The sequence below is a fragment of the Melospiza melodia genome, chromosome 3, assembly GCF_035770615.1.
Source record: "Melospiza melodia melodia isolate bMelMel2 chromosome 3, bMelMel2.pri, whole genome shotgun sequence".
Lineage (NCBI taxonomy): Eukaryota > Metazoa > Chordata > Aves > Passeriformes > Passerellidae > Melospiza > Melospiza melodia.
This window is the reverse complement of record NC_086196.1, coordinates 67,257,320-67,279,010: the sequence shown is the minus strand read 5'-3', so window position 1 is coordinate 67,279,010 and position 21,691 is coordinate 67,257,320. Positions and strand designations below refer to the sequence as shown.

Here is a 21,691-nt window from a genome sequence, read left to right as displayed (position 1 = left end):
CAGGAAAAATTGGTATCATATGGAGATGCATTGTTTATCATTCAGAAAGTTCTCATTTCAAATTTGTAAATTAGTTGGGTTTGGTTTTGGGGTTTTTTTTGTAAAATATGGGCATATTTTAATCTTTAAGCTGCCTCTGCATTTTGCCAAAAGACAGACATATCAGACCTCCTGGAAACCCAGGCTGGATTCTTGCATTTCATCAAGAGGAATTAATATCAGTAAAAAACGGAAAATGCAGAAAAACAATGTCTGCGGTATTTTGCTAATAGAGGAAGAGATTTACAGGACAGCTGAGGTGGGAAGGGATGTCTGGAGATCACCTCATGCACTGTCCTGCTTGCAGCAGGTTCTGTCAGAGCCGGCTGCTCAGGCTGTTGCTCCAGCTGGCTTCTGGGAACCTCCCAGAATGGAAACTCAGCAGTGTCTCTGGGTGACCTGGTGAAAAGAAATTCCTGCACTCTCTTGCTGCAGTTTCACTTAGCAATTGGAATAAAGAAAGCAATTGAAAGAAATTTCATAGCATTGAAATGTTGCTGTGTTAGATATAGTACATTTTGTGTTTCAGTAAATAATGTGAAAGGAGTGCTGGCATTCTTGTCACTCCAACAAAAAAATAAAATTTACATACTTGGATAGAGGTCTTTTTCAGTGTGAATAAGAGTGCATTCCATCATTTTAAAAGCAGGGAATTTTTGGGGGGACTGGATTTTAGCTTTTATTGATTCTGTTTTGCAGCTAAAACTGAATTAGATTTCTTACTACAGTCTCACATGATTGCTCACTAGACTGAAACAGTTTGTGTGCAATATCTAGAGCTGTGTTTTTACCACAGGATTTATTAACCCCCCCAAGAGCTGCGTACAGTGCCAATGCTGTCTTCAGTGTTCTTTCCCACCCAATAATTCACATGTATATTTGCATATTACTGCTCAGAATAGTGCTTGGGAATAATGGCTTTAGCCACTTCTATTTTCATAATTTGTTAGAGAATGAAGTGCAAGAATCAACTTTATGATAATTTAAGTCTCCTCCAAATCTTCCTACAAATGTCCTTGAAACAGCTGCTTTGTGCAAGTGTGCATTGCTGGGAATAAGTATGGTTTTAAGACTTTTTTTTTTGTGTTCCTTTAATTGCCTGTGGCCATATATTTACCATTTTGTTGTCAAATTGTTCAAAATAAGTGGTTTCAGTTATTTAATACTGAAGATGCTGCTCTGCCTCCTCTGTAAGCACTGTTTTGTTCAGAAGGTGTTACTTCAGCTGCAGTTTTACCAACTACATGATGAAACTGCTGGTGCTTTATGACCCATAAGGACAAAACTATGCTTACAGAATCTGATAATGTAGTTGTGTGTATGTGATGGTGGCATTTAGGAAAAGAAAAACACAAGTGGAGCTGTGTGTCTGTCCTCTGAGACCTGAGGAAAAACATAATATTTATAAGAATAGCAAAAGAAATCTCTTCGCTGTCAGCGTGAAATTGCAAACAAGGAAAAAAAACCACAAACAAAAAACCCAGCATAAAAACAAACAAAACCAGAGTAAAGGCTTGGTAAAATACTTTTAAAGCTTTCCTAGAGTGTTATTTGAAGCATGATCGTTTTTTGTGAGATTATACAAAAATTTATGTCTTTTAAGAAAGACAAAAATTTATGTTTTTAAGAAAGAAAAAAAGGAAAATTCCCTATATTTATTGAGGTTGTATATACTTTAAAAGGACTTTGTTAATTTATATTTCTACCTTTGTGGATTTTTTAAAATACCTCTTCCTTGCCCTGTTTGTCAGTACTTCTTTTTTTTTTTTTTCTTTTTCCCTTAGGATTCTGGTACTCATTTGTGTGTAATTGATGACTCTAACGAGCATATGCTTACTGTGTGGGATTGGCAGAGGAAATCAAAAATAGCAGAGATAAAGGTAATTTTTGCACATGAACATTCTGAAATACAACTGGTTTTATTGCCATAAACACAAGTTTGTGAGACATGCTTTTGATCTTACTTGGAAACTGCAGCTGTGTAATTCTGATGGGTTGTTTAAGGGTTCCACAGAAATGTGTTCTTTACTTGTTTATTGGAAGCGGTTGGAATATTAAAGGGTTTGGAATTGCATTTTACCCATCCTTAAAAGCCAATGCAAATAAAGCAATTGTCTAATAGTTTCTTAATTTAAAAGAAAAATAAATCCTGGGAACTTAAAGAAACTAAACTGATGATTCAGTCTGTAGTTGTTTAAAAAAATAAACTACTTCTCAACATTCCACATTTCAATTTTGTCTGAATCAAATTCCAATTATTGATTCTCAGTATGTGTCTCTTCTCATTTGAAGTCATGAGTACTTTTGTGGATTTCAGTCATGTCTGCTTTTCTCTTTCTTTTTGAAACTTTCCAAATTTCAGAGCACTGAGATGTTTTCAGAGATGCTGCACTCACTGCTCACTTAAAGTTGATTTCACTGGGAATACCCAATCCTTTGTGCTTCCAGTATCAAGCAAGCAAATATTTCATGCATGTGGAACTGAGTATTTGTCTATTTTTAGAAGTCATGCTCCACAAGCATATATGTCTATATCATTCCAAACTTGCCATTTCAGATAAATCATGTTGGTTTGACCTGTTTTCTCTAGATTATGTTGACCAATACAAGCGTTTTTCTACAAGTTTAATTTAATTCTATAACAGTATTTTCATTTCCTTTTTGATATTTATGTGAAACTATTTGGCATATGCCTTGTATTTCCCGTTCACTGACGTTATGTTTTGACTGTTTTTCACTCAGGGGAGTTCCTTGGTGTTTCAGAATTGGCTAAAAATTATTTGGCAGGGACAGCTCGCCCTTCAGAACTTATTCAAATCTAGGACTTGGTCTTACAGTATCTTAAGCACCTTCTACAGAAGATGGTGTGAGCAGAGTTGCATCTCTTGAGCTGGGATGCAAAACAAAAGCTGTTTCTTAGCAGAACTCCATTAAGGTTTTCAGTCCTTAAATTCCAAATGATTTTTTTGACATAGCAAATTTGCTTCTGTGAAAACTCTGTGAGAAACATGATTCAATAAATATGGCTATAAACAACAACAACAAAAAAAAATTCTTTTTTAAAATAAGCCAGAAGTTGTGAAGTTGTTCTCAAAGTTGTGGTTTAACAGCACTCTTCTGTACAGATGACAGAACAGCTGGGGTTGGAGGGCACTGGTGGAGATGATGTGCCCAAGCTCCAAGCTACAGCAGGTTCCCCTAGAGCAGGTTGCACAGGATCCTGCCCAGGCAGGTGTTCAGTACCTCCAGAGAGGGAGACTCCACAACCTCTCTGGGCAGCCTCTTTTGAAATCCTGTAGAAATAAATGCATTTACTTTCTTGTTTTGTAGCCACTGCCTGCAGGGGATTGGAACTGTCTTCAAAGACAGTTTGGTTGAGTATATATTAGAAGTTAAGTAAATGACCCGTCAGTTTGTTATGTTTATAAAATCTATTGGTAAAATATGAAATACTTCAAGATGTTGGTAATTCAGTAAAAGTAGATGAAGCCAGTAAAAATACAAAGGTGGGACTCTATATTTAAAAGTTTTGAGTTATGCAGACTTTTTCTTCTTTGTGAGGAGGAAAGGAAAGCAAAGAATCCAAAAGAATCTTTACAGAATTTCAGAAAGAGAATGATGAATATAATCCTACAATGTTATCATTGTCTTACTTGCCTCTGTCACAGCTTTTTTATCCAGAATAGCAAGCAGTCTGTGTAAAAACTAAGCAGGGTTTTCAATCCAAAAAAGTGTCTTTTATACATTATTAACTTTCCTTGGCAGAAGTCTTAGCTATTTGAGAGAGCAGAAGCTTTTTGTGTTTTAAAAGGGAATGTAAAACCCTAACTTGTGTACCAAAGTTTAATAAAGATCTGTTATGTATGTGAAAAATCAATATATATAAAATTATATGTGCAGTCATTCAGACAGCTGACTTAGCACAGAAAACTTTAAAAAGCTTTCAAGCATGCGATGAGCTATCTAGTTTTACATATCTCTGTTCTGAAACTGGGGGTTTACATGTGTTTCTAGTAGTTAATGTCCTATCTGAATAAATATTATTTCTGTTATTATTTCAGACTACAAATGAAGTTGTTCTTGCTGTGGAATTCCATCCCACTGATGCAAATACCATAATAACATGTGGCAAATCTCATATATTTTTCTGGACCTGGAGTGGCAATTCATTATCAAGGAAGCAAGGGATATTTGGGGTAATAATATCTTGATACCAGGACAGTTTTAAATCAATGGAAATCACATTTTCTGTGCATTTGCTTTGTTGTTACTGTGTACTGTCTAATCAGAGAGGTAAATATACAAAAAAAGGCTAAATTCTGCTTGTGTATGCAGGGTGTAAGAATGTGGGTGCATTATTCTAATTATGTAACAAGTAGGAGCAATTATCCCTTTCTCTTGCTTATTTTGTTTCAGAAATATGAGAAACCCAAATTTGTTCAGTGTTTGGCTTTCTTGGGAAATGGAGATGTGCTCACTGGAGACTCAGGTGGGATAATACTTATATGGGGCAAAACTACTGTAGAAGCTACTCCAGGAAAAGGAGCTAAAGGTAGGACATGTTTGGGGTAAATTGCAGATTTTGCATAGTCTGTAGAAGACAAACATAAAGGTTGGCATTAGGGAAGGAATAGAGAAATAGGCCTGACTCAGAGCATACACTTCCTGTCAGTAACAAAGTCTGCAAGTCCTGTGAATTTGCTGACTTAAGAGCAGTCTGGAATTTCTCTCTAATTAAAGAGACTGTGCATGAAATGAATGAAAACTACTTTATCTAAATGTTTTGCATTTTTAAAAAATGTGATCAATCAGCTCTCCTTTGATCTGGTGATTTGCAAAAGGCTGTAGGATCAGTTTAAGGATTCTGCAGGCTGCCTTTGCCTCTTAAGGCTTATGTTGCCCTATGCTTAGTCTCAGAGGAATTCCATTAAGTGGTGGAGCTGACATTAATAGGACTAGTATGTGAAGTACAATTACAATGCTTAGTTGTAGCAGTTACATGAAAAACAGTTTCTGGTTTAGCAGACCCTCAAGTCTTGATATACTTAAAAAGAAATAACTTTGAAATTTGAAATTGAACTAACTCTTTAGAGCAAAGCTTTTGTGAAAAAAAAAAAGGAAAATTATTTGTTACCCAACATATGCAGACCTGGCACAGTTGAGCCCTCATAAATTCAATGATAATTCATTTTACTTGGCAGCTATTTCAAACGCTCTGGTTTAAATTGGTATGCCAGGAAAACATTCATGTAAAAAGTACATTTTTAACAGTAAGTCTGATTTTGTAGGTAAATCTTTTTTTCATCTTTCAAGTTAACTGCAATGGAAAAGTAATTCAGCATATTATCTGATACTTAATTTTCAATTTCTTGTTCAAAAATAACCTTTTTTCAGTATAACCCTAAGTGTTATCAGATAGAATATTTATTTACATTGGCTTAACTAACAGTGGGGTTTTTAGTTGTTTTATCACATTAGATTGGTCACAGGACCTGATCTCATACTCTCTCTCAGTGTGAGAGCACACTCATTTGAACTGACTTGAGGCAGAGTCAGCAAAGTTCAGCTCATAGCTGGGTGCTGCTCCACTTTTTCGGTGATTGCTATTTGAAAATATGCAGCACCATAATCTTTTGTTTAGCTTTTTTTTTAATTTTCCAACAGTAGTTCTTTTGATGTGAAGACCCAATGAGGATGGAAAAGGCTTCTTTTGCTACCCTTGTTGTTTAAATTTCTCATCTCTTTCATGCTTCCAAGTATTTTCCTTTGGGTAGACTGCTGTCTTGATAGATGCCAAATGCTGGTTGTACTATTTTTATGTGTGGCAGCACATATCCAGCTTTAGATATTAGGTTCATGCATCCTGGAAACTTTGCTATAAATAATTGGCCTTTTATTCCCAAAAGACTATAGACAACAAGTCTTCTAGTTTCTTTTAATAAAGTAGCTTTACTTATTTTCTAATAATGACTTGCTAAATATTTTTTGACTCTAAAAGACAATTTCTCTTGCATCTGGAAAAACTGTGTTCCTTTGGAAAGCAGAGAAATGAAAGCATTCTACTAGTTGTTGGTTTTGGTTTTGCCTTCTCATTTTGTAGGACAGTCAATCTAAAAAAGTTTTTCTTGAGAAAGGAGGGCCCTTTGTTTTACCTTTTTATCCTGTAAGAAAACACTACCACCTTGTGTTTGCAATACTAAGAGCCTGACAGTCCAAGTGTAATTATTATTTTACACTTCCTTTATTCTTCTGCCTAAAGGCAGAGCTTCTTGTAAACCACAGGTAAAAAAAATGAGAAGTGTTCTTTCCTATTTTCTTTTTTCTGCTTATAGGAGTATATCAGATAAGCAAACAAATCAAAGCTCATGATGGCAGTGTGTTCACACTCTGTCAGATGAGGAATGGAATGCTGCTAACTGGAGGTGGGAAAGACCGAAAGATCATCCTGTGGGATCATGATTTGAATCCTGAAAGGGAAATTGAGGTAAGAAAGCAAGAGTGACAGGGAAAATTGCCTTGAAGAAGGTATTGGCTAGCAAGACAGAGCCTTCCTCACTCTTAGTAGGGAAAGCTAGGATGAAAGAATACCTTCTGGTTGCTGTTTATTAAGTGGATTACAATGTTTTATTATGAAAGTGTTTAAATTTTAGCCTATAAATGAGCCTATATGGGACTCAGTTCTCCTGTGTTTAAATTGAACAGAAATTTTAAGAGTTTTCTTTCTTCAAAACCCTTCTTTAGTTGTTTGGAGTTTTTTTTAATTCATCCTGTTTGAGAGGACGTTTGAGGATATTCTTTAGTATTGCCTGTGTTTTTAAAAGTTTGCCTCTCTGGAGAAAGACAATGTCACCAGCATCTGAGGGTTTTAGTAGAATGTTTGACATAAGGTAAACAAGGGGTAGAATACATATTGGAATTCTGTAATAATTGATGATTAATCAGCTATGATGAGGAACTTCTTTTAAATTTATCCTAAACCAGGTGCTCAGCGAATATGTGTTATCTTTGTGATTTGGCAATATGGCAGTGCTAGGTCAGTTGAATTGGAAAAGGAATGAATTGGAAAAGGTCATGTATTTTGGATTTTAAAAACTTGGGGTTTCCCTTACCTTGAAATAATGTGTTCTCCTTAAACAGTTCTTTAAACCCTGGTTTACTCCACTTACCTATTGTCCATTTGTAGCAGCATTTTTTCCTTAGTATTTATGTGAGTTCAGTCTAGAATTTGTTACTGCCTTGAATCTAATACTGACATTTAGAAAACATGGCAGTGAGGGTAATCCTGACTATCATATACAATTCTTAGCCTTAAGTAACACACTCCCTATTCCTATTCCTATCCTATTCACTCTATTCTATTCCTATTCAACAGTGTCTGTTTTCCTTTTCTTAATAATATTATATTAAAGCTAATTTTTACATTACCAGAGTCCTGACAGATTGATTTTTCTATCTTATGTTATGTTATCACTTAAAATTAGTGTATTTTCTCAAATAATTTAGAAAACAAACAATTACACATTGTAAAAAAAAAGCAGTGTCTTAGAATTCAAGCCTGCAATAAACAGTCATTAAAATTCAGAATCATTGCTAACATAAGGCATATGAACATTTACTTTAGGCTCATCAGGAAACATTAAGAAAATCAGGAAGCATTTACTGTGTGCTACAAGATTTTTCTTGGTTTTCAAAACCTGTTTTGGAAAGTAAATAGTAACTGTATTATTCCTTCCCTTATAAGATGAGTTGTAAGGCTGTGGAGTGCATTTGTTTAGTGAATTTGACACTTGAAAGCTATTTAATTTAATTTGTAATTTTTTTCTACTGAAGTTATTAAAATGATATAACTGTGATTGTCTTGGACTGAGATCTTGTATGCCTGTACTGAACGAATAGATGAGAGAGGTTTCCGGTCAAGCCCTGGTCGAGGTTATAATAATTGGATTGTTCCTTTTTTCTGGGAGAACTCCAGTTCTGATACTGTCACTGTGCTCTATTTGTGACCTGTCAGGATGCCTGATGTGGTTTGACAGATGTTTCTTTTCCCAGGTTCCTGACCAGTATGGAACAATCAGAGCAGTAGCAGAAGGAAAAGCTGATCAGTTTTTAGTGGGTACTTCGCGAAACTTTGTTTTGAGGGGAACATTTAATGATGGTTTCATAGTAGAAGTACAGGTGAGCATAACTTGTTACTTTTGAAGTATAATCAAAAAATGTAAAGGTTTTCTCTGCTGGTGTGTTATTTGAAGAATCTTAATTTTATTAATTGTTAAATCACTTGTGGTTTCTTTCTAGGGACATACAGATGAACTCTGGGGACTGGCATCTCATCCTTTCAAAGACTTATTTTTAACATGTGCCCAAGATAGGCAAGTTTGTATGTGGAACTCTGTGGACCACACACTGGAATGGACCAGGCTGCTAGATGTATGTCAACCCTTTAATTTAAATATAAAGCTAGAAATAGAAAAAACCATTCAATCTCTGAAACACTCTTGTCCCACCTAATTGCAAGCAAAAATCCTGCAGTTATGCTTTAAAAAACAGCTATCTGAAGCTTTGATAAACTTGGCAAGGTTCATCAGACATTGTGTAAGATGTAATCTGGTTATCATAGCTTGATGTCATTTTGACAAGCCAACTTGAATAAGTCTTAGTCTTTTATTCTTGTTACAGTTTATTTTTTTTCCCTGTTATTCAAACAATCTGAAGAGGGTATTATACAGTTCTGAAGGTTTGGCTTTAGATGTCATTTCCTTACTGTCATTCATTTTGTAGTTTGGCTAGTTCTCTGCTGTTATCCAAGCAAAATTAGTTTTTACACAGAAATGTCAGCCTTTTAGTCACAAGGTGTTCTTGCAGTGCATGTCACTGATACTCTGAGAGAAGAGCTGTCTGAGGGTTAGCATGCTGCTAAGTGGTTGGTTTTCCCTGTATCAGCTCAGACCTTTAGGACAGCTTTGGTCCGAGGAGAGGTGTTGGCCCTGGGGATGCAGCAGGGCAGTAACGTGTCTGTGCTCCCGTGCAGGAACCCGGGCACTGTGCGGATTTCCATCCCAGCGGAGCAGTGGTCGCCATAGGAACCCACTCGGGCAGGTAAACGCCTTCCAGCCGAGCTGTGGTGACAGAAGGTGCAAAGGAGACACTCTATACGGTGCACCTTATAATTGAAGTTCATTTGCTTTTTATTCTTTTTGCTTGAGGTTACGGAGCCTAAAAAGCATGGCAGAAGGGGGCAGAGCATCTTATGTGTCTTAGACAAAGACAGAAGAATTGTTTGGTTGTTGTTAGGCTGGTTTGGTCTTTTTAACATGAAATGTTAAATGAAAGTCCAAATCTTGATTTATTTTTTTTTAAACTAATTTTTTGCAGAGATTTCTATGAGCACTCCTTATTGTCTGTTCCAAGTATCATATATTTCAATGTTATGCGCACATTACATTTCTTTTTAAGACAGGTACAGTATAGATCTTTGTCCTTCCCAAATCAAACATACTTGCAACTTTTAAATTGAGATGGATAGGCAAGTGAACAGACTGGTATTTTGATTTTTGTGTAAGACAGAGTTCAGCATGGCACACTGCTGCACTGAAGTGATACTGAACTGTTCCTATTCTTCCTTTGCAAGCTGTCAAAGCACAAACTGAGTCTTTTTGACTTGGGCTTCTTACAGTGGGAGAAAAAAGTTACATTATTTCAAAGTCAGACTCTGGCTTGGCATCATCTCCCAGGAAGGGAGTACCAATGTAACAATTAAAAGAAAAAGCTGGTTGTTCATGGCATTAGAAAGGTGAGAGGAGCACATATTAAATCTACTAGCATTTTTGTTCTGTGTTTCAGTTATACCTCATGGTTGATAACTTGATGATAAAATCATGCCTGGTGCATGTAAGAAAATTGCAAATATTTAATTTACTAGCTAGAATTTTTTTTTCACCTAACCTTATGCCTAAAAACCATCTGAAGTTTGGTTTTTAGAAACTGCTGCATATGTGCAACACCCTTAAAATTTCCTGGAAAAATGAAATGCTAAATATTTTTAGAGAGTTTCCTTCAAGATGAAGATGCAGTCTGCACTAAATTCATGAGGTATACTATCAGCCTACACAACCTAGTTTACCTTCTAGTAAAAACCTTGCGGAGCTCTTGTATACTTGATTACCACGTTGAACCTTTCCATCTTAAAATTATAAACATTAAGTTGAACTAATATTTTTGTCTTCATTAAGCACAGCAAAATATACAGGCCTAAGAGTACTTTAAACAGGTAAAAGGGAAACAGTGTCAGGCTATGTTTCTTCAGAGTTTTTAGATGTTTTTGAACTTAAATTAAAGCACAGTCAAGGCACGTTGCATGGCCAAAGCATCCAGTCTGTTACTTGCTTTTGGTTGACTTTTTTTCCCATTCTCCTGGAGCTTTTAGTGTTATGTTTTAAGTTTGGCACATTCAGTTTAACTTCTTATTTTTAATTTACTTGAGGCAATGAATTTATACTGCGTTCAAGAAGTTTATGATGATGGCCTTGGAGTTTTTTGGGGTTTTTTTTTACCTTCAATAAAAAGAGTTTTTAAGCAGTTATATTTTCACCATTATATTTTAGTGTGTTCTGAAATTGTATAGTTCAATGATGGGTTAGAGATATACAAATGAAACTGAGTTGAAATGAGACCTGGTAAGTGTATAAGTGGATGAGAAATAAATGGAGTTGAGTCAAGATAAACAAAACAGTTTTAAAATTACTGCCTATGCAGCAGCATCATGCAGTGCTTTCTCTGCCAGAAAATCTGGTCCAAGGGAATTATTTCCCAAGGAATGAAGGCTGTATCATATATCTCGATTAACATAAGAAAAAATAATCTCAAACCCATAACAAATATTTTAATAATTTGATTAATAGCCTAAAAATCTTAAAGCAAATATTAAATGAGCCTAATCTGTTTAGAACTAAGTAAACCCAAACCTTGCATGTGTCTGTTCTAGTGCTGCTCAGCTTTCAGCACAGAAGTGAGTAAGACAGGGACAAGGAATGGAGCACTAAGAAAGTTGGGTTTGTTGCCTAAAGTTGAGATATCAAAAGAAAACTGACTTTTGTCCCTTTTTCTCTATTCTTGTCTGTTGTTTTACAGTGGTGTGGTTTTTATCAGGTCAAACATCATGCTTTTGCTGGCTTTTTCACATATCACTTTCCATGATAAATATCCCAGTATCATTTCCCCTTTTGGGCTGTCTGCAAAGGGTCTACTGCAGGTTTTGTTGCCACTTCCTTACATACCTGCTGTGGACCTGATCATCAGCTGTTTGGCAGTACTAATTCTTTCTGTGGATCCTGCTGCTTGCTGAAAAGGCACAGCTGGAAAACTAAAAAACTTTTTTTTGAGGCACTTTTCAGATCCTTTTGCCATGCTTCCAGTGGTACTATTTGCTGGGAACTAGATCTTTCTGTGACTAATCATGTAGAATATCTTGTACTAAGTACTAAGCATATGAGTAATCAAAGGCACTGTGGAAAAAAAGACTAAAAAGATTCTAACAAAAATGTTAATATTGGTAAGAAAACTGAAGGCTGAAGGGCAAGGTTGGTGTAAGGCAGAGCCATAAAGAAATAAATCAGGCAATAGAGGCAAATCAGGTAAATATTATCTATTTTCCACTGGTTCTGTCTGTCCTGGTTATTCAGCAGTCCATGCCCTGTGGGATGGGGGGTTTTCTATGTGTGTTTTGTTTAATATCTTCAGTGTGGCTCTCTAACTACAAGCTGGCTTGAGCCATTGGGACCAGGCTTTCCAGATGCCTAGCTGTTGGACCCTGGATGAGCATGAACTGGAATCTCATCCCCACCCATAGAAAGCAATGTGTGATGATGTTCCTGGGGTTCATTTTGCAGCTTTGCTGTGGAATAAATGGTGCCAGGTTTAGCAATGTTCCACTGAGTTCACTTTGAGACAGAGGGTGGCCTTCCCTTGCTCATTTCCAGTGTTTGAACTTGCCATTAGGGATAGAAACCTGCCTGTGGCATATGTTCATGGCTGTGAGAGCAGAAGTTTGGAGCAAAGAAATTAAATTCTGAGTACAGCTCCAATGTGTTAAGCCATATTGGCACCTTCTGTTTCATGATCTGTGGGTGTGAATACATATTTTTTTAAATGGTCATTGTCTCTGTGTTGCATTGTTCAGTGTATTTAGGAGTTGGGTGGGCATCAGAGCCATTGCAAAATGCTCAGTTTCTGCCCATCTTGCATCTTGCTGTCAGTGGCCATTTTGGTCTGTGTGCCAGTGAGTTTTTGTAAGCATCTCACATGTGTCTCATAAATAATAAACTGAAGGTTAAAAGTTATTGTTAAATAATAAAAAATGCAATTAATTACCTTAGCTATAAATCATCCAAACAAGAAATATAAAATAAAGTGCTAGTTTATGAACCATCAAATTCTAGTGAATTCCTTTCTAGTTATTCCTTTCTTTAATAAAATTATTCATAGAAATGAAAATGATTGAGAGAAAAATACCAAGATAGAATAGAACTTGTGTTTACAATGAGTACAGAAATGTTTTCCACTTACTTCTACTACTTCTATTTTTTTTATTAACTTTGCTTTATAAAAATTGAAACACCAGGTTTTATCTCAAAACTTATCTTCAAAATAAGGAAGCAGAATGAAACTCAGATTAAGGCTTAATGGTGATAAGATGCAGTCTTATTTTCTGTTTAGTAGCATGTTTAATGTCCAGTAGACATTTTGGTGATTATTACAGTGTTCAGGAAAGGGGGGGGAAATTGAATGGTATTTAGAATCTTTCATATATTGTTCACTGAAACTTATCTTGCTTTGTGAACCAGAAAAGTGTTCCATTAAAAACAGATGTTCTCTATGCTGCCCTAGAGGGGCTAGCAATAGATGATGAAGGCAGGCAGCAGTTATGGCTCTTTTACTTGTTCTTTTTGTTTAGTGGAAGTGATACTTACTGGCATTCTGCTCTCTCTAGGTGGTTTGTTTTGGATGCAGAAACGAGGGATCTGGTCTCAATACACACTGATGGCAACGAGCAGCTTTCAGTGATGCGCTACTCAGTAGGTAGGCAGACTTGGATAGTCAGAATAATTCTGATAAACCAGATGGATGTTCTGTTGAATGGTGTTAAACTAGTCCCCAGGCACAGCTTTGAAAAAATTGTTTCAAATGCTTAATGTGTAACTGAGGATTTGTTTACGGATTTGTTTGTGTGTACTAAATCCTGGAATTTTGTAACTGCAAACATCACCATCACCTTTCTCAGCTTTTTCTTCATGTTGAACTCTGCTGTCATAATAAATGCTAGCTTTGGTCCCCCAAAAAAAAGTTCTCAAATAGTTGACAGGTTAACAGAAAAGTCTGTAAAAAGCTTAATATTTCAGTGATATTAAAATATCCCTTTTAGTTAGTTTTCAAGTTCATTAATGCAAACCCATAAAACTAAGTTTGTGTCTGTCTGGAAGTCAGAGCTGTTTGTGAAGTGTTTGCTCTGGGATTACACGGAGTCCAAACCAGTGTTGAGTCTCCTCTTCAGACATGATATGACAAATAGTCAGAGGCTGACTCCTCTCTGTTAAAACAGGATGGAAGAACAGACTTGTAAATCTTTTTTTTGTTTGCTTTTGGCTCACATGCAATGTCAGAGCAAAATGTTCTTTTGATGCTGCCATGTGTGCCAAGCACAGCAATTTATTTTACATCACTGATATTCACTGACACTTAGAGGTGTTTGATTGTGATTTAGGCAGCTCTTGTCCACATATATTTTTAAAGGGAGACAAGATAGAATATAAAAATGCTTATAATGTTTGAAAATTCCAGATCTTTGTATGTTTAGTGTTGATTTATTTGCAGTCCTCACCTCCAAAGTTAAGCTATCTGTAGACTAAATACTCTTCTGCATTTTTATGGTGCATAAAACTCAAGTCTGCCTGATGTCAACAGCTTTCACAAATCCGGTGCAGTCTGAGGGTTTATATCCTGTCCATTGAACACTGATTCTAAAAAAAAGCAGAAGTGAAAGAACTTGTCCAAAAAACATAACCACAAAGTAAACAGATACAGCTGAAAAGAAACATAGTGTAAACTGTTATAAGTCCTTCAGTACAATTCGTAAGGAGTAGTTTAACTGAGACTATTGTCTTAGCAATAAACCTGAAATAATTAAAATTCACAAAACAAACATTCTATTTATTTTCATCAAATATTCTATGTTGCAGATGGCACCTTACTTGCAGTTGGATCCCACGACAACTTTATTTACCTCTATGTAGTAACAGAAAATGGAAGAAAGTATAGCAGATATGGAAAATGCACTGTAAGTTTTGGAGCATGAATAATCAATTACATGATTATTACATCTTGTACATGCATTTTGATGTTATACATGCATTTAGATGTTAAGCAGTGAAACTCTTTCCAGATTCATGTTTTTCCCTTTTGGTTATATGTTTTATAGGGTTTTGTCAGTATTTGGTTGATTTTAAACTTCAGTCTCTCATGGCTACTGCATCTCATAGTGTGCAGTGATCACTTTTGCATCAGATATGACTAATTAATCAGATTATTGCCTTCTTTCTCTGAAATGGGAAATTAGCAGTAAAATGGAGAAATGCCTTGTACCTATATGCTGAAACTGGTTCAAGGAAAATATTACATTTGTTTGGGGATTTTTTCCTCCTATTGGTAAAGTACTTCTTGAACTAACATAGTATTAGGGTGGTGTAATTCCATTAGAATGTGTAGTCTCGGGGGCTGAAAATATACACTGTTTTCAGTTGCAATTGTTACTACAAAATTTGAACTTGAGGGATCTGGCCCAGGGTAAATAGATCTAAATGTAGCATGGGTAGTGGAGTCTGTTGGTTTTGTGACATTGGATGAGGTTGTCCCTGTGCTAAAAAGACAGACTATTTTTCTGTAAGTGTTTAGTTATATAATATTCTGGCCCTAAGTTCAGCTATCTTTCAAGGTTAGTGAAAATATTTACATTAAGAACAAGTGAAACTTATTGAGATATGCAAATTATGTCATAGGAATAGTTTCACCTTTGAAATGTGACACACACTAGAGCACTGGGGGTCAGAGCAGCCTGTGTGCAGCTGATGTGGGGCCACAGGGCAGCCAGCAGCATTGGGTTTGCCCCATCCCTGCAGAGCCCACAGGGAGCTCAGAGCAGGGTCCCAGTGGGGCTGGTGGGGGTGGCAGTGGGATGTCTGCACCTTAGAAGAGCATCTCATCTCAACACTTATTTTTTTAACTATAGAGTATAAAATCACTCAGAGATGGCTAATCCTAACATCCATAATATTGAGCTTTCTATGTATTTCAAGGCCTTTAAAGATATTTAAGATCATTTATTTCTATGCATTATGTATGTGGAGAGAGCATATTGCAATTTAATCCAACATCTGGATGTCCCAGCTGCCTTGGCAGGAAAGAGATTCATAGAAATTGGTGTGGGGGAATTGAGCCTTGTTACACCCAGGCAGAAGTGTCAAAGCTTCAAAGCAGTTTTCTGTTCTGCTTTTCCTTTCAGTGTGAGTGACTGCATGTAGAATACAAAGTCAGCAGCACGGTTTGAGTCAGGGCTGAGCTCCCTGCCCCTCCCGGCCGGTGCAGAGGGCAGCGATGTGGAGCTGCTGGCCAGAGCTCGCTGCGAGGCTGCAGATCCAATTTCACTTGCCCTGCGCCTCCCCTGTGCTCCCTGCCAGGCCCATACCAGCTTGATGCTAAGCAGGGAGACACCCAGGCATGCTCAGGAGCCAGAGCACTCTCCTGGCACTGCGTCCTTCTGGCGTTCTGTCATTCGGTAGCCTCACGGGTGACCTCCAAATAGTGTGACTCAGTCCTCCTGGTAGTTAACTTCTGCTTGTTTCTTCCAGCTTGAATGCATTATTTGAATTCTTTCAGACGGATTTTATCTACTGAACCAGAATTAGCTGGTTCATAAGGGCTGTATGCCTGCTGTTAGGTTTAAATCCCCTCTCAGTCACAGCCAGGCATTCTGCTGCTGCTAGAGAGGCAAGACTCTAGACCTGTGGGCCTGTTTCCACAGCAAGGGATAGTGTTGGCTGTGATCAGAATTTCAGATGAGCCAAAACAACCATTTTGACTAGTGCAGCTGCTTTTTGAGGGCTCCAGCTATGCAGTCAGCAGTGTGAAGGTGTGGGCTGGGGCAGAACTTCCAGCAGTGCCCGGGTAGCGCTGCTGTCTCTGTTTGCCTTACATCAGAGACACCTCAGCACAACAGGAGTCAGTGCTGGGCATTTACTCGCAGGGCTGTGGGGTGAAAGCCACACAGATAGCCACTCTGAAGTATTTGGTACTCTAGGCTTAACCTGTAGTGATTAGTGTGCCTGTCCTAGAGGCTGTGGGCATTTTGAACCTTGCACCACTGAAGTCTGAAATAGATAAATACTGCCAATGGAGGAAGAAGTTTCCATTTAGATAGTTTTCATAGCTGGTAGTAATATGAATCATTCATTGTATATAAAGGTACACAGAAGGAGAGAGTAAAATATTGCCTTATTGGTGGCCAGCTACAAAAGAAGGATTTTAATAGAAAATGGGATCCTCCTATTGCAAATATGATAACAATGTTGTGCTCCAGGTCGTCATTTGGTGATCACTTGCCTGAAGGGATTTTGCAGCCTGGAGCCCCCTGGCCAATTGCTTTGTTCCCTCCCCCCACCAGCCCCAGGAATTTTAACAGCTGCCAAATGTCTGTCAGGATTTAATAAATGACTGACCGATTCTTTTCCATGTTGGAGTTCGATTGCAAATTGGAAGACTTGGAAAAGAAGGGAGGGAGAAAAAAATCCCAGCCAATTGTGCACTTTTTTTTTTAGTACCAGGTTTGCATGTCAGTATCATATGTCTCACCCATGACTGCAAAGCAGTTATGTCAATACACAGTTCCTCTGCTTGAGGCAGAGACTCCTGCATAAGTAAACAAATCATAAAGGCCAACTTTTCTCCTAAATGTTTTTGCAGTCTCTCCCAGACGGCCTGGGAACAGGGAGATGGGACACGGGTGTATTTCTACATGTAATTCTGGAAGTAATCAGGATCTCTTAGAGTTCTCTGTGGCAGAAGCTGGCGTGGTGGGTGGTTCAGCAGCCAGTGCAGAGCTTCTGCATGGCCCTGGTGTGGCTGCTGCAGGCTGTGCCAAGAGATCCTCTGGGGGCCTTAGGAATATCCTGTTCATAATGCCCACTGAGGGAGGGACATGGATTGATGTCTGTCAGTCAAGAATGCGGCAGTTTGTTTCCTGGCAGAATGACTATGAGAGAGAGAAAACAGATGGTCTTACAAGGGGAAAAGGAGCAGTAAGAAGAAATGAAAGGGTGCCAGAGGAAGAGTGACATGGATGTCACTTTTATTAATTTCCTAGCCATGATTCCTACCTTATATAAATCTGTGGCTTCTCTGGAGCCTTTCATAGCTTTATTATTACTGTTATGATTACTCTTAGTTACCTCAAAAGAAGTTTGTGCGCAGAAAAACTACTCTGTCCAGCTGCATCTGTCTTCTTCCCCCAAACCAAAGCCAGGTGCTTAACCCTCAGTGTGCTCAGTGATAACTAAGCAAGTAGACCAAAGGGTTTTGATTTTCAATAAACATGAGCAGTGCCTGTAGGGCAGACACCTTTCAAAGCTGGTGCTAACATGGTGCAGAGCCTTTCAAGAAGCTTAGAAGTGTATTCTTGTAACTCCAGTCCATGATCTTATACTTCTGCATGGTGGTTGTTAAACAAGGTATCCTAAGTTTTTAGGATGAGCAAGGGTTATTTGCATGAGTGTGCATTTAATGGAAGTTATTTTAAATAGATAGAGAAATAAAGAAATCCTATCTGTCACTTTTTTGTTGGGATCTAAAAGTGATCCTGTGCACTTTACTTGCCTTTTGCAATTAGGAGCAATGTGTATGTTCCTAATTCCAGTATAAATTGGGGCTCATCCATATTTCAGCATCATGCCTTCTAGGAGTAGATCATTCTGGAGTCCAAGAGGGCCAGGCTTTACAAGGGAGAGCTGGAGAGGCACGATGCCCAGCCTGTGTTTGTTTAGCTGTTAGGGAGTGTGGCAATGGGACTAAGGAGCCTTTAAAGGCACACAAGTGAATTGCAGCTGACCTGGGGCATGTGGGAAGGTGATTTTATTTTTTCTTTTGCTGTTAGCTCTCCCATCTGTGGGTGCAACTTCTGCTTCACTTTCAATTAAAATCAAGTGTTTCACACTGGTGTTACTGCATTCTTCTTCAGGGACATTCCAGCTATATTACACACCTTGACTGGTCCCCGGACAACAAGTATATAATGTCAAACTCAGGAGACTATGAAATACTATACTGTAAGTATGAAATTAAATACACTGGAAACAGAAATATGTATTAGCTGTCAGAGTATTTAGAAAAGTGTGTTTGATCAGGACTGTACAAAATGCTTACTGACAAAGGGACTGATTTGAACTTGTGTAACCTGATATCTTGATGTTATTCAGAGCTGTGTGTTACCTAATGGCAATGCCAAATATAGCTTACTTCTTTACAAGGTCATAAATCAGTTTAACAGTGTAGAATTTACAGAACAAGTGGCTCTACAACTTGATGTTGGCCAAAAGTTCTGTAGATTGAAAATAATATATACAGTTGTCTAATTAGTGTCAACAATACCAGTTATTTTGGGGGAATAAAATCAGTGGGCTGGTGCCACAGTTCTCTGCTGGGGTTTCTTGTTTGAAACATTATCTTGGCTGCTGGTGGTGAAAACTAAGAAAAGCAGTAATGCTACTTTAATGAGTTAGTGGTGATAATGTTTTTGTGTTTGTCTTTTTTTAATATGTGAAAACATGAATGTAACACATAGTGATTATGGCAGAAGTTCAGCTTCTGTAGTGCATATTAATTTTTTTTTAAATTGGGCGTTTTTATTCCTGTCTTCTTATGGCTTTAACTTGGTCCAAGAGGATTGTTGGTTTTTTTCCCTTTACAGGCAAGAATTACCAACAGTTTAAATGTCTGTCACCTTAACATATTTTTTCTGCCTGTCACAAGTTAGGTTTAAAATCTAGATAGTGCAGTCTGTCAAAAGGAAGTGTTGGTGCTTACAATTTCATGTACAGGGAAGAAAAGAGCCGTGACCCATTATTACTGGCTTGGTGTATTGCAAGGCAGTCTTCCCTTTTCTAGTTAAAAGTTGTTATGCAGTCTGAGGCTTCTCTGGCAGTAGTTGCTCACTGTTTTAAGAACACAGCTTCCTGAATGATTTACTGAATTCTAGCACATCAGTGGAGCTAGTAGGAAGAAGAAATTATTATATTACAGACTACATTAAAGCATTTTGTAGAGTTAGTAGCAGGGTACTCAAGTTGCAGGGAAGTGGTTTTGAGATTATGCTATCAGAAGAGGGAAATGAGAAGTAAATGTGACTCATAAAAACCAAGTAAAGCTTCAAGTATCTGGAATTTTATAAAGGTGCTGATCTGTCTTTGCCTCTACAATTTAATTCCATTTTTTTACTGCATTAGCATCTCTTCAAAGAGCACCTATGGAAATAAATTTTGCATTCACTTTTTTTTACAGGGGACATTCCAAGTGGCTGTAAGCTAATCAGGAATCGTTCTGACTGTAAGGATATAGATTGGACAACGTACACTTGTGTGCTGGGCTTCCAAGTGTTTGGTAAGCACTCTTTAACTTGCTTTTAAGCTACTAACAAAGCTACTAACACTGTACTTTTGTGGTTTTGCTTGCTTCAATTTCTCATTGAAAGTACACTGTTAATGATTATTAAGCGATGGTGCTGAGATCACACCCCAAAGTGACTGACCACAGTATTTGTCTGGGCTAAAGTGCACCAAGTGTTCTCTAGACAATGTACAATTGATTTCTATTTAGTTCTTGAAGTTAGGGGGTTGACTCTCCCACTGTCATTTTAGGCTACCAGTTATGGAGGCACTGAAGCAACAGACTTATATTTTAAAGTGCTCATATGGCACATGTGCATTCTCCTTTGTTTACCTTGTTTTGGGACAGGAACAAGAGTGTTACAAGTGCAGGTTATAGTTCATAAATTACAATTATGACAGTGCTTTGATACCTGTAGTCAAAGGTGAGTAATATACTCTGTTTGTAAAGAATAAAAATGCTTTAAAGCATGAACAGATTTCTACCTACTAGTTTGTTTTTAAAATATTCAAAAACAATTTTAAAAAGCTGACAGATCTGCTATTAATAGTACCATTTTAGACTGTGGCAAAACAGTTCATGTTGCCTTTTCTGTAGGCATCTCTATTGGCCATAAATGAGGAACCCCGCTATGAGTGGTACAAAAGTAAGGTTCAGCCTCCCAGTGAAGTTGTGTGACCAGGGTTGGGAACATCTCTCTTCCACCACTGAGATCAGGCACCTGTTTCTGTTCTGGTTGAAATACCAAAAGCAAATAGAATAGATCAGCAAATTCTTTAGAGGTGAGGATTAGATCTACAAATCTTCTCTTCACAGCTACTAGGAAGTCAACTTTGAATACCAGTTTACATGCAGGATAGAAGAAAATCAGTGAAGTGTGAGTCCTTTCTGTAGCTTCTGACATGTCTTGTGTGTATTTAAGGGCTGTCATGTGCTTAACAAGCAGGTAGCCTCAAAGGATTGAGGTTGGTGTGAGGGCTAACACTGACACACTTGTGTGGCGTATTGGTTGGGTGGGGGGCATTTGGTGCTTAATAGCCAGGCATGATTTCCTTTTTGGATACCATAGATCTGAGACAGAATAGGAAAAATAAAGGGGTCAGAGAAGGAAGCTAATTGATAGACTGCATAAATATTTCTGATTTCTTTGGAGCTTGGTGTATAGCCGAAATAAAAAGGAGCGTGCTCTTTCTGGAGCTAAATATTGTTGCTTATTGCTAGTTGGATGAAAAGAGTGGCTTCCATTAAGCTGAGAACTGTGAACCAGACTGTGTATTTGCAGGTGTTTTTATTCAGTCTGTCTCAGTGAAGTAGAAGCATCTCCTGATGCTCTGATGCTGATCTGTGAAGCAGAAGCATCTCCTGATTGCTAGTGTGAGTGCAATAACAGTGCAGCACAAAAGCCTTTTTTAAAACAGTATCAGAAGATTCAGGAGAGGCCACAGAAAGTGAAAAGCAAAACTCTGATGCTAATATGATGCCTTTCACCAGGAACAAGGAAAACACCTTGCAAGGACTGCGTTTTCCTTATGGAATAGGCTTGGAGCTGAAACATTTTACATTTTTTTGCAGAGTACTTAAATCTACCAGTAACATGGACGTAGCAGACTGTGTTACTATGAACTTTTACCAATACTCTTGGTAGTAGAGCAGACAGAATAAGGGCAGCAGCTCTCTGAATCCCAGGGCTCTCCCAGAAGTGTCTTTTACTCCTGACCTAAGGAGGTGGGATGTGGGAGTGCAGAGAGAGTTTGATCTCACATCTAGACCACTGGCTTTGTCTTTTTGACAGCTGTTAGATAGAAGCTGTTATTAGTGGCTGGGGCCAGGCTGGGCAGGAGCAGCTCCCATAAACACTGCTTTGAGAAACCATTTTACTTATTGCTTTTGGAAGTGGATAGGTCTCCTGATCCTGTCTGCATTTTCTTTTGGATTAATACAAATTTCAACC

General features: G+C 37.8%; 1 protein-coding gene across 6 annotated transcripts in view; it reads left to right on the top strand.

Moving 5' to 3' along the window:
- Nucleotides 1–21,691, top strand: part of EML4 (EMAP like 4) — a 147,347-nt gene that overhangs the window by 119,644 nt on the left and 6,012 nt on the right. For all 6 annotated transcript variants that reach the window (XM_063152099.1, XM_063152103.1, XM_063152104.1 and 3 more), the window contains 11 exons: nucleotides 1,824–1,919; nucleotides 4,101–4,235; nucleotides 4,456–4,591; nucleotides 6,372–6,523; nucleotides 8,089–8,214; nucleotides 8,335–8,466; nucleotides 9,068–9,135; nucleotides 13,025–13,113; nucleotides 14,271–14,368; nucleotides 18,317–18,404; nucleotides 19,636–19,734. In XM_063152099.1, the coding sequence (XP_063008169.1) occupies nucleotides 1,824–1,919; nucleotides 4,101–4,235; nucleotides 4,456–4,591; nucleotides 6,372–6,523; nucleotides 8,089–8,214; nucleotides 8,335–8,466; nucleotides 9,068–9,135; nucleotides 13,025–13,113; nucleotides 14,271–14,368; nucleotides 18,317–18,404; nucleotides 19,636–19,734 (1,219 nt within the window). The remainder of the gene's footprint in view (nucleotides 1–1,823; nucleotides 1,920–4,100; nucleotides 4,236–4,455; nucleotides 4,592–6,371; nucleotides 6,524–8,088; nucleotides 8,215–8,334; nucleotides 8,467–9,067; nucleotides 9,136–13,024; nucleotides 13,114–14,270; nucleotides 14,369–18,316; nucleotides 18,405–19,635; nucleotides 19,735–21,691) is intronic.